Source organism: Cimex lectularius, unplaced genomic scaffold, assembly GCF_000648675.2.
Source record: "Cimex lectularius strain Harlan isolate CLEC.00 unplaced genomic scaffold, Clec_2.1 scaffold26, whole genome shotgun sequence".
Classification (NCBI taxonomy): Eukaryota; Metazoa; Arthropoda; class Insecta; order Hemiptera; family Cimicidae; genus Cimex; species Cimex lectularius.
Window position 1 is genome coordinate 2738481 of NW_019392721.1, and position 13634 is coordinate 2752114.

At 35.8% G+C, this 13634-nt stretch overlaps 1 protein-coding gene across 1 annotated transcript in view; it reads left to right on the forward strand.

Annotated features, from left to right (window-relative positions):
- LOC106664045 (high-affinity choline transporter 1) overlaps positions 1 to 13634 on the forward strand; it is a 77110-nt gene that overhangs the window by 29604 nt on the left and 33872 nt on the right. The window contains exons 3-6 of the mRNA XM_014389415.2: positions 3259 to 3427; positions 3693 to 3800; positions 9948 to 10103; positions 13087 to 13235. Of these exons, the coding sequence (XP_014244901.1) occupies positions 3262 to 3427; positions 3693 to 3800; positions 9948 to 10103; positions 13087 to 13235 (579 nt within the window). The 5' untranslated portion in view covers positions 3259 to 3261. The remainder of the gene's footprint in view (positions 1 to 3258; positions 3428 to 3692; positions 3801 to 9947; positions 10104 to 13086; positions 13236 to 13634) is intronic.

Below are 13634 nucleotides of genomic sequence, written 5' to 3' on the forward strand. Positions count from 1 at the left end.
ATTAAAAAAAATTATACTTAAAATAATAATCAGAAAAATTGAACCAGTTAATTATTATAACTATCAAGTGAATAGCAAGTATTTTAAGGTCATTAATTAGTTTTTACTAATTATCCTTCTGTTTTTAAAATTAAATCTGAATATCTGTTTAAAAATAATACTATACATGCCTAGAAAAAAACATACATAGAAAAAAATTGACGCTAAAAAAAATTATACTAAAAATAATAATCAAAAAAATTTAACCGTTTAAGTACTATACTTATTAAGTTAAAAGCAAGTATTTTAAGGTCATTAATTATATATTCTTTAAGTAAGGTATTGGTTGAGATAAACATGTCAGTGTCACGAGCGGGATTCGAACTCATTCGAAGAAATACGCCGCTGCTCTACCACTTGATCTCAACCAATACCTTATTTAAAGATTAATTAATTGAAAATAATTTAATTTGGTCAATCTGATCGCGAAACCTATTTGAGTCATTAATTAGTTTTTACCAACTATCCTACTATTTTTTATAATTAAACCTGAATTAGTCTTTATAAACTACACTATACACGCAAAGAAAAAATAGACGTTAAAAAAATTATTCTAAAAATCATAATTATGAAAAACTGAACAAGTTAATTACTATAATTATGAAGGGAAAAGCATGTGTTTTAAGACGAATAATTATTTTGACTAATTACCCTTCTATTTTTAAAATTAATACTGAATGTCTATTTACAAACTCTACTACAGATGCATAGAAAACAATGTACATTAAAAAATTATACTAAAAATAATCGTAAAAATTGAATTAGATAATTACGATAAGTACCGAGTGAAAAGCATGTATTTTAAGGTTAATAGTTAATTTTTTTTACCAATTATCCTTCGATTTTCTAAATTTCGATTTAAAAAATTGAATCGAACTGGATTTTATGAATCTGCAAATGATTTGAAATCGATTCGAAGGTTGTTTATTTCCAAGTGATTTCAGTTATGCTTTGCTTTTAAACGGGACAATTGGTGCCAATGATTCCGTTCGACATTCGAACCGATGGACAATTAAGTACACGCGGTTTTGTTTATTTTTTCCCCTATTCATTAACCGATAAATGATATGTTAAAACACGCCAAAAAAGAAAAATACGCCGTCTTTCACGGCTGATGAAATTTAAAAAAAATGTTTACCCAATTTTACGAATTTTAAATCCTTGAAAATTTTCAATTGTGACATATGAAAATCCTGAAGATAAACTAGTTATTCAATTATAATTAGTTATAGGCCATTTAGACACGATTGAAATAGTAGAATAATTGATTTCCACCTAGGCAATTTATTCATCCCTCACACTGAAACCGACTTAATCTTGCAAAAAATTAAACATAATTATATTAAACAATTTTAAATAATAACTAAGATCTTTTAGATTTACAATAAATTTTCATATCTATATATATTAAATTGTTGTTATGTTCGTCCTAAAAAGGTCTATGAGAATCTTTAACGCCCGCATCTGGCCTATTCGGCCTTATCGGACGTTTTGATGTATAAGTTCAGACCTGACGCACCTCCGCATAGAACAGAAGGGTGTTACTGCCGCAACGTTGGTGTAGAGGCAGCTCAGCCTCGATGTGCCAAGACAACCTCGCTCTCCGATTGCCCATTCCGAGTGGTCGGGCCCGCATTAAGCAACGAACCGTACGCCGCGCGCACAGGGCTACCTAAGCCGAAATACATCAGCCTGGTCTCCCGCGCGCTCCCTAGATAGAGAAGGCCACTTTATCTCCAAGAGTATTAGGGCTTCCCCAGCGTAGAAACTACCGGATCTGCTCCGGCCGCGGTTTGGTTTGTAGTGGAATTGCGAACCACTCCCTGAGGAGACCGCCTGTGGTTAAACCCTCCAATCGAGCTCAGCCTACACACTACGTGCAAGTATACACGTAGGAGCAACCGATTCACTACCCGTTCCCATCCCCCACTACTCACGCATTCGAGAGACTTTTCAGCATAATCATAGCGTCCTCAACGCTTATACGCTGCCGTCCGATCCGCCGTATCCTGTGAGTCCGGGTGTATAACGATGGTCTCACAGCCTCTTCTCTAAGTACCCGCCAGGGGTCTCACCACGGCCAACTACGAGTACATTCCCATTGTAACAGGGGCTGAACCTTGGTACATTTCTGTTACCCCGTAGTACAGATGGTTATGCACCCTCCCCCGTCTAGGCAGACAGGATCAGGTACCGTAACCCACGTGTGCCTCTGATAAAGCACCCGCCGCCCCATGCCGACCCAAGGCCGACACGAGTACAGCTTGTGCTTCACAGAGGTTGCCACGCCCTCAGGCTACACCATTATTTTGCGCCCGGATACCCCCCTTGTACCAATGGAGCAACCGATTCACTACCCGTTCCCATTCGAGGGACTTTTCAGCATAATCATAGCGTCCTCAACGCTTATACGCTGCCGTCCGATCCGCCGTATCCCATGAGGCCGGGTTTATAACGATTGTCATAGGCAAGTTTTGTGCGAAGGTTACAGATAGAAGTCAGCCTCTTCTCTATGTTCCCGCTACGGGCGTCACCTCGTACCACTACGAGTCCATTCCCAGCGTAACAGGGGCTGAACCTTGGAACATTTCTGTTACCCCGTAGTACAGATGGTTAGGCACCCTCCCCTGTCTAGGCAGACAGGATCAGGTACAGTAACCCACGTGTGCCTCTGATAAAGCACCCGCCGCCCAATGCCGACACGAGTACAGCTTGTGCTTTAGAGAGGATGCCACGCCCTCAGGACTGCACCATTATTTTGCGCCAGGACACCCCCCTCCTGTAGCCAAGTGTTGGGAGGGGTCACAGAGAACACTGAAGGAAATCGAGTGAGGGAGGGGCGAGGATGAGGACACGAGGTACACCTTTCTTGGGCCCGAGCCTTAACCACATTGTACCACCCGTCGACGTTGTAGTTCCACATTAAACCTAAACCTAACCTAACCTTAAACCTAACCATTCCTAAATTATTGGTCTATGGGATGTACCAAACGTTTAAATAATGGTTTATTATCCTAGGAGGAAAATTTTGTTGGAATCAAAAATTGTTTTTCACTACTTTTTATTTGAAGAATCTTTAGTATTTGTTTTATTTAACAACATTCAAACTTTTGATTTATTGTATGAAAGCTTCAATTTTCAGGCTTGCTTCTGATGTCTGTAAAGTTTTTTCGAAAGGACACAGCTCGTATTTATTCATGTTTTTTTTTAAATTTTCAGATCATGATTAACATAAGCGGCGTGGTTTCCGTCGTACTCTTCTACTTGCTCATTTTGGGTGTTGGGATTTGGGCGGCGAGGAAAAAACAGGCCGGAAATGACTCGGAAGAGGAGGTCATGCTCGCGGGAAGGAGCATCGGCCTTTTCGTCGGGATATTCACGATGACAGGTAAATTTAACGATCATTTTCAATTGTTTGGACTCCGGTCGAGCCTAAAAGAACAAACTTAAATTGATTAAAAAAATCCGCTATAAAGTCGATTTTTAATTAATCAAATATAAATTAAAATAATCCGTTACATTTTACATGATTATTTTTCTTTTGGTTTACTTACGGAATTCCAAGTTATTTCTAGGCAGTTTAACAATCTAATAAGAAAATATTTAATAATTAAAATTAAAAACAATTAATAAATATATTTTAATTTTTTCAGCAACATGGGTTGGTGGTGGATATATAAACGGCACCGCAGAAGCCATATACACATCCGGTCTCATATGGTGCCAAGCCCCGTTCGGTTATGCCCTAAGTCTCGTTTTTGGTAAGCACCACTTCATTATATTTTATTATTTAATTTCAGAGTAGTTGACCCCATTAGTAGCTGACTCTAAAAAACAAAAAATATCATTGGGTATGTTTCTGGATGTTGCCTGGGATTTTGATAGGGTCCTTTATGAACATACCTTAACCTGAATAATATTTATATAACTGAGGATCGCCTTTAAGCTTTAATATTTAGATATAAAGTCCAATACAAGCTGGTGTATCACAAGGGAACATTCTTTGTCCCATCCTGTATACCATTTATAAGGAGCTACTTCCACTAGAGTTAGATACTTACGACTTAGACAGCTACGAATAGCTTTAAAGACTTAAGAGACAATTTAATAAAAGACTTGGATAATTACGAAGACTTTTAGGATCGAAATCTGTTTTGACCGACAAAACTCAACTCAAGGTCTGACAAACCTTGCGGCATACAGGTGGAATTTTGGAATGCAGCCAAGCAATCCAATCAAGCCAAGTGGTGTATCACAAGGGAACATTCTTTGTCCCATCCTGTATACCATTTATACTTCTCACTTTTCCATACATCAGAACACTATGGGGTTAAAACAGCAAGACTCCTAACACAAATCGTATTCAACCAACCTCCAACATGAAAGAACACCCTGAGCTTATAAAAGACTACTGCCAAAAGAGGAGGACAAGAGCAAAAGAGGAAATTGTACCCATTGTACATTTACACTTGCCATCTACTGAAGATCAACAAGGAGCTACTTCCACTACGAATAGCTTCACGAGACTTAAGAGGAAACTTAAATAAAAGACTTGGATAACTACGAAGACTTTTAGGATCGACATCTGTTTTGACCGACCAAACTCAACTCATGGTCTGACAAGCCTTGCGGCATACAGGTGGAATTTTCAATCACAACTGGTGTATCACAAGGGAACATTCTTTGTCCCATCCTTTATACCATTTATATTCCTCACTTTTCCATTCATCTTAACACACTGGAGGTTGAAACCGCAAGCCAACAAATCGTATTCAAGCAACCTACAACAATATCCAGGGCATTTAATAATTCCAAATCCTCACAGAAATTATCGTAGTTCCTTACTACAACACTAACTTTACTATCCATAACAATTCCTTTTATCAACTAACTAATCCTAATACAATATCAACATGGACCAACAATAACGAGCGTGAAAAAGAAATAAAAATTCTTTAACAAAATTAACATACTCGGGCATCGGTAACCGCGACGGTTTAAGCGTTGACACAGCGCTCAGCACTGTACGGTAAAGGTCCCGGGTTCGAATGCAGGGTCGCTTTTCTCAATAACATCGGCACCCAGAGGGTTGAACCTCTGCTGTTGCGAACCCTCGTAAAAAAATTAACATAACAAAAAAAGTAGAACGGAAATCAATAAGAACAACTGCAAAACAATAAAATTTATCAGTTTTGAAAGATCATATAATAAGGAAAAACTATAAAATTTAAGATGGAAAAATAGATACTAGTTTGTTACGAAAAGTTCTTGAACATAAAAACCGTTTTGATAAATAATTAGATTCCGGTTTCATGGGTATTTTTAAACAAATCATCAATAATTTTCCACACTTATACTTCGAATCTGCAAATGGCGATATGATGATGACGATATAGAAAAAATGCAGTAAAGAGATGTAAATGTGTGGTGTTTAGTGACCGTTAGTCAATGATTTATGATTTGGAGATCGTGAGATGCGGTCTGATGTGACGTACGTTTTAGAAAAACATTTTCTTTACCATGCCAACGTTTCGGACTTTATTGAGATCATCTTCTGGGCCTGAGATTTAAAAACATGGTTTAAATTTTACAAATACATGTAGGATGTGAAAAAATTGCTAGCATTGTATAAATTCATTTTTTTAATCTAAAATTTCTAATATTGTATAAATTCATTTTTTCACATCCTACATGTATTTGTAAAATTTAAACAATATTTATAAATCCCTGGCTCTGAAGATGATCTCAATAAAGATCGAAACGTTGGCACGAAAAAGAAAATGTTTTTCAGACCTCATATCACGATCTCCGAATAAAAAAGTGATATAAATTGTGTTTGGCGTGACTTTCTTTATCAATTTTTGTCTTTTTTCTCCGTTTGGCAAAGTATTCGTTAAGCCCCTTTAAACCACAAAGGCACAGTTCCAACTTTTGTTTGTTCAAACGAAACTATTTTGCTTTTAAAACTCTATGTTGCCGAGTATAAAGTTCTGACTCAGTAACTTGGCGATACGGAACAAGCTCGAGGTGCTTAACGCCTTTATTGTTCCATGTAACTTGAATGAGCTTTTTCACGAAGTCTCTAACTGTGCTATTATTTATTAAGGATTGTTTGCCATTGCTTTGCTACTGTGTGAGGACGTTGAGCAACCCGAAAGGTTTTTCAATGCCACTTCGATATTTTTGCAAACTGTAGATTTACGAACTTTTCTTTTATTTTGACCGATTAGTTGTGGTATTTTCATTGTTATATTCTTAATTAGGCTAATAAATGTGCCATGAAAACGTTTCGTGCTTAAATTGTGGGATACCTCCATGTGGCCTGCAGGGTAATAAACGTGTAATTTGGTCGTTAAAAACAATTCTCGTCTGCCTATCCTGCTGCGTTGGTTTGTGAGACGCATTTCAGTCTTTCGTCATCTTCAGTGATAATCTATGTGATTTTTGTAAAGTAGCATCTCTTTTATAAGATTTTGATGACTAGGGTGCATCTGTCTTCGTTATCTTTTTTTCTCGGTGCCTCTGATGGATTGATAACGGCGAAAATACAGGTTCATCTACTCGTAGAATCTCGCAAAAATGTTAATACTGAAATATTTTCATTTATCCACACAATCCACTCCTTAAAATGTCGATTTTGCGTAGTGTATATTTGAAAAAAACAACACCAAAGGTTTTCATTTGAAGAGAAATGTGGACAAATAATATAATAAATTTTCCTATACGACTATCAATTTAAAATAATTTTTCAAGATATATCACAGAATTTACATTTCATGTTGTAGGTACAGATACGTCCTAAGGATATGTCATATCGGGGTATTACATATAAAAATAAAACTTTTCTTTTTTTAGGGGCAAAAGAAATTTTCAATGCATGTTTTAAAACCCACTATTAGTACTAGTAGAATATTTACAATATTCTTAAAAATTACAATTAATCAAGGTTTTTAGTTGAGATAAAAAAGTCAATGGCACGAGCGGGATTCGAACCCACGATCTTCGGCTTGATACGCCTTGCGGTTGAGATGGGAAGTTGATGTCCGAGTGGATCGAGGGCACGATAGCTCAAGTGGTACAGCAGCGGCGTATCTAGCCGAAGATCGTGGGTTCGAATCCCGCTCGAGCCATTGACTTCTTTATCACAACTAAAAACCTTGATTAATTGTAATATATTAATTAGTCAAGCGTACCAGAAAATTCGTGAATTTAATTCTTAAAAATTTCAGTTTTTAAGAATATTGTAAAATCTATTTTGTTTTATTATTTTATCTAAATCAGAAAATCTATTTTACTAAATTCATTAACAGACATAAAAGCCTGGGTTACCAACATATTAAAAACTTTTCAATTAAATCTTTAAGTAAGGTGGAAAGCATTTTAAGGTCATAAATTAGTTTTACCAATTATCCTTCTATTTTTCAAATTAAATCTGAATCTCTGTTTATACATTATACTATACATACATAGAAAAAAATTGACGCTAAGAAAATAGAAGTTAAAAAAATTATACTAAAAGTAATAATCATAAAAATTGAACCAGTAAATTACTATAATTATCAAGTGAAAACAAGTATTTTAAGGTCATTAATTAGTTTTATCAATTATCCTTCTATTTTTCAAATTAAACCTGAATCTCTGTTTATACGTTATACTATACATACATAGAAAAAAATTGACGCTAAGAAAGTAGAAGTTAAAAAAATTATACTAAAAGTGATAATCATGAAAATTAAACCAGTAAATTATTATAATTATCAAGTGAATAGCAAGTATTTTAAGGTGATTAATTAGTTTTTACCAATTATCCTTCTGTTTTTAAAATTAAATCTGAATATCTGTTTAAAAATAATATAATACACGCCTAGAAAAAAAAAACATAATAGAAAAAAAATTGACGCTAAAAAAGATACTAAAAATAATAATCAAAAAAATTGAACCACTTAATTACTATAATTATCAAGTTAAAAGCAAGTATTTTAAGATCAATAATTAGTTTTTACTAATTATTCTTCTATTTCTAAAATTAAACCTGAATCTCTATTTATACACTTTACTATATGTACATAGAAAAAATTGACGTTACAAAATTATACTAAAAATAATAATCATAAAAATTGAACCGGTTAAGTACTATAATTATTGAGCGAAAAGCAAGTATTTTAAGGTCATTAATTACTTATTCTTTAAGTAAGGTATTGGTTGAGATAAAAAGTAAGTGTCACGATCGGGATTCGAACCCACGACCTTCGGCTAAATACGCCACTGCTCTACCACTTGAGTCATCGTGACTTCGATCCACTCGGACACCAGCATGTCATCTCAATCCAACCTTTTGAATTTTGCCATTTTTCAATAATTGGTCAATCGTACCACGAAACCTGATCGACATGTTAAAAACATTTTTTTAACAATATATTAAAAGACAAGGATTTGAATTTGGTCAAACAATTGTAAAGTTTGGGCATCCAGTAATTGGTACAATTTTCTGACTGTGTCAATGGTATGAAACGAGTAGAAGGTTTTTTATTATTTAAATTGTCAAATTTAGCCCCATTTTTATGTAAATAAATTACTCAATAACAAATATAAATGCATAATAGGGTGAGCTGTCGTAATTTAACAAAACGTTTTTCATTTTTTTGATACCCAAGATTGTTAAGACCAAAAATTCAAAGAAATTTTTAGCAGATGCAGATTGTCCCCAGACCAGTAAGGACGTTATTAAAATTAATGCTTAGTGAACTCTTTTCATTACTTCATATTTGCCTTATTGGTTATAATTGACTGTTTAATTATTCCGATTAATTATTTTTATAATCTAAAGTTTTTGGTTGAGATGAAAAATTAGTGTCACGATCGGGATTCGAACACACGGCCTTCGGCTCAATACGCTCAAATCACTTGAGCTTGACTTCGATCGGCAAAAATGCATGAACACGTCTCTGATATTTTCGACCTATTATTACAAAAACATTTAATAACGTTAACGAATTAACATAGACACAACACAAACACACATTTAAAAATCCAAAATCCATGTAGCCTTGAGGTACTCCCCGATGATATGCCAAAATATTGTTTATATACGTCAAGCCTTCTACAATTGGAACGGTGCTCGACCGTTGTTCTACCCTAGCATTACGGGCACCCCGTCGCTTGAGAGGTGCCCGTGCGTTATTCTTGTATGGCCTATGCCTAGTCTTATCTGCATGGCCTTTTCCCTTTTCGAACCAGGACCGACGTCTTTCTTAACCTACGAGGCAAGCGGTTTTTCCATTCTCTTTTTACTGAACTATTTAAAATTAATAGTTTTAGTTCCGCTAGGAGTACAGGTTGGGAAGAGTCGAGGGGCTTTCGGCGGCTTCTTTGGCAACCCTGTCTGCTTCTTCGTTTCGGCTATTCCTATGTGGACGGGAGCCCATGCCAACACGACCTTCTTCTCAATTGCGATCCTTTTTAACTGTTCTTTTACCTTATGTATTAGGGTGTCCTCGGCCATATCCCACTGTTCGACGTTTCAGGTAGCTTTTCTGCCCCCCTGGTTCAGCTCTACTCCCCACGCTAATTTTTCCTCGGCTCTTAGGCCAGCGGCCTCGTACGGGTACTCAGGAGGGCGTATCTTTTTCTGGAGTTAGGGTCGAAAAGAGTCTTACATAAGAATTATGGTTATCGTTATGCAAAAGTTCAAAATTTCGATTTAGAACCCCTGTGGATTCACCATGAATAGAAAGCTGAATTTCTTTTCTTTAAACTCATTTTATTTTACCTTTTTTTAAATAAATAGAAGTTAATATGGGCTTTAAAAAGTTGGGAAAAATAAAAGATATGCTCTAGATTTTAAGACTTTGTATTAATTTTTAGCGGAGTGGACCCTGCAATATTTATAAACAAGGATTTTTTTTCAGGCGGTGTGTTCTTCGCTAATCAGATGAGGCAGCAGGGTTATGTCACCATGCTGGATCCTCTCCAGGACAACTTCGGAGGTCGGATGGGCGGTCTGCTTTTCCTTCCCGCTCTGTGCGGGGAGGTCTTCTGGGCTGCTGGGATTCTCGCAGCTTTGGGTGAGTTTTCAATTATCCCAGACAACTCGAGAGCGCCTATTGACCGTTTCAACGTGCAATCAATCTTCGATAGAGAACGAGTTTTAACTGAAGTGGAACAAATTGCGCGTCTTTTATTAACACCAGTATAAAGTTTACGTTTGATCTCTGAGTTTATTAGAACTTAATCACATTTTGATCCTCAAACCGTTTAATTAATCACATCCAAGATGTACCTTTGGGTTGTTCGGTCTTCCACTCCATTGGGACACAGGTGATAGATCGATACTTATCTGTCAGGCTGCAATTACAGCTAGATTGATACTTATCGATCTCTAAGGTACTTCGCTATTGTCCACTTGACCCTAGGGATTTCCAAACTACCGAAGGAGGAAATTTCCAAACTAATTGACCTTTTAGATTAAACTCATTTTATCTGTTTAGCCCTGAACGATGTGGCCGTTGAGCTAAGTTCATTTTTGTTTGATTTTGGTTGAACTCCCTGAAACACTCGACCAACAACCACAATGAACTGTGATATTTCATGTTCTAATGAAATCTAATTGTTTTTCTTTTATATACCTATACAGGGTGTCTTTTTTAGATAGCCCGGCAGAAATTCTCTTGAACCAATGACGCTATAAAAAAAGAAAAGAAAAAAGAAAAGTGTTTAATATTAGTTCACTAGTTTTCGTAGTGCGCTTGACCAATTAATATCTATCAATTAATTAAGGTTTTTAGTTGAGATAAAAAGTCAATGTCACGAGCCACGGCCATTTCATTTGTCGCCGAGAATCAAATAGATTACACGACGTTTGGAAAATGGCAAAAAGGAGGGAAAATTCAAAAGGTGAGGTTGAGATGGGAAGTTAGTGTCAGAGTGGATCGAAGTCACGATAGATCAAGTGGTAGAGCAGCGGAGTATCTAGCCGAAGGTCGTGGGTTCGAATCTCGTTTGTGACACTGACTTTTTTATCTCAACTAAAAACCTTAATTAATTGAAAGATATTATTGGTCAAGGGGACCACGAAAACTAGTGAATTTAATAAGTTAAAATGAAGTATACTTCACTAAAGCTCTCCATGCCATTTCATTTGTCGCCGAGAAGCAAATAGATTACACGACATTTGAAAAATGGCAAAAAGGAGGGAAAATTCAAGATGGGAAGTTCAAAAGGTGGGGTTGAGATGGGAAGTTAGTGTCAAAGCGGATCAAGGTCACGTTAGCTCAAGTGGTAGAGCAGCGGCGTATTTAGCCGAAGGTCGTGGGTTCGAATTCCGCTCGTGACACTGACTTTTTTATCTCAACTAAAAACCTTAATTAATTTAATATTAGTGTAGTTTCAAATTTTTACCTTTTTTGGAGAAAAACGTTTGTCATAACTTTGTCATTTTTTGACAAATTTAAATTTTGCACTACTATTTTCAGGGTACAAAATCCGTCAAAATGATGTGTATCCTGTCGTATTTGAAATTTTAAAGTTGAATTGTATCTGAGGTACCCTGAATAGTTTTTCTCCATAAAAAAGGTAAAAATTTGAAACTAATCTAAAACAAAATATTAAACACTATTTTTTATAGCGCCATTGGTTCAGAGAAATTCATATACAGTTTTTTTGTATAATTGCTGAAATGTACAAATGTACGAAATCAAAAAGTGCATAGAAAAAAAAATTAGGGGCGTCGGTGGCCGCAACGGTTTAGGCGTTGACATGGCGCTCATCACTGTAAGGTGAAAGTCCCGGGTTCGAATCCACCGTCCCTGCATTGGAACCCGAATTACTTACAAATGGTTTATTTTTCAAAAACACCGGCATCCTGAGGGTTTATATGAACCCTCGTAAAATTAAAAAAAAATAAGAAAAATAGTGAGTTTGTTTTGTCGAGTATATAGATATGTTGAACTAATTGGCACATCACTTTTCTAGGTCCGTACATTCTCTCTCGTTTTTCAGAACACCAGCGAGCATAGACCTAGCAAAAAATATCAGTTCAACTTAAATAAATACGCTGGATAAGAAACTTTCCGATCGGACTAATAACCGATAAAAAAAAGCTATATCTAGGAAAACCCCTAAGAATTGTCTTCAGGAGTAAAGAGAAGAAAAATGTATTATTAAAGAAATACAAGCAACAGAATCCAAATTGCCCGAGAAACGTTAAATTCAACAGCATTTAAAAAAAATTTCTTGAAGGGTTTTAGGTCCTGTTCTTAATTGGGCGATGAGAGGGTATTAGTTATTTATGTTTTATTTATATGCTGGAATTATATTAAAAAACCACTATCGGATGAAAATATGCAATATTTCGATGAATCCCAGACCTTTAATGACAACAATAATACATAGTTAAAAACCTTAAATTGACTTAATTACAAAGTTGTCTTCCGTCTTGAATTAAAAAAAAGTTATTTCCTTTCACTAGTTTTTGGTCCGCTTGACCAATTAATATCTTTCAATTAATTAAGGTTTTTAGTTGAGATAAAAAGATACGCCGCTGCTCTACCACTTGAGCTAACGTGACCTTGATCCACTTGGACACTAACTTCCCATCTCAACCCCACCTTTTGAACTTCCCATCTTGAATTTTCCCTCCTTTTTGCCATTTTTCAAATGTCGTGTAATCTATTTGATTCTCGGCGACAAATGAAATGGCCAAGGAGAGCTTTAGTGAAGGTATACATCATTTTTACTTATTAAATTCACTAGTTTTCGTAGTCCGCTTGACCAATTAATATATTTCAATTAATTAAGGTTTTTAGTTGAGATAAAGAGTCTCCGAGTGCATCGTTGAGATACTGGGTTCGAATCCCGCTCGTGACACTGACTTTTTTATCTCAACTAAAAACCTTAATTCATTGAATGTTATTTCCTTTGTCTAGACATAAAAAGCACTTTGCGTTTTAGCTAGACTAGACACTGTTATTAAATATTTACAAGCCGGGCTCGAGGATTATATTGAAAACAATTATGGCAAGTGTTTATGATGACTCTGTTTGATCGTAGGAGCTACCCTGAGCGTCATCATTGACATGGACCACAGGACGAGCGTCATCCTGAGTTCGTGCATAGCGGTTTTTTACACCCTTTTCGGCGGACTTTACAGTGTCGCCTACACCGATGTCATCCAGCTGTTCTGCATTTTCATCGGCCTGGTAAGCAAACTTATTTTACGCTTAAGCTTTACGAGTTATATTTTTAATTACATTTTCTACGATGAGACGATCAAAACTCCAAATGGGATGATGGCATTTTGTCGATTTTATTAGGGCTGGTCAAGGAAAGATAAGTGGCTTAAGAAAAACAAATGATAAAACAAAAAGACTCGGAGAAAAGTTTATTTCAATAGTTCAAAAATTAAAACATAAATTTTAATATGGTTTTCAGCCGGTTCATGTATTTCAAGGCGATTATATATATATNATATCAGTCAATTTTTTTACGTAGTGGCTCTTTCAGCACTACAGACAAGAATGACACATCTACACGGAAAACAAACACTTTGAGCTCTGAAGATGATCTCAATAAAGATCGAAACGTAGGTACGATAAAGA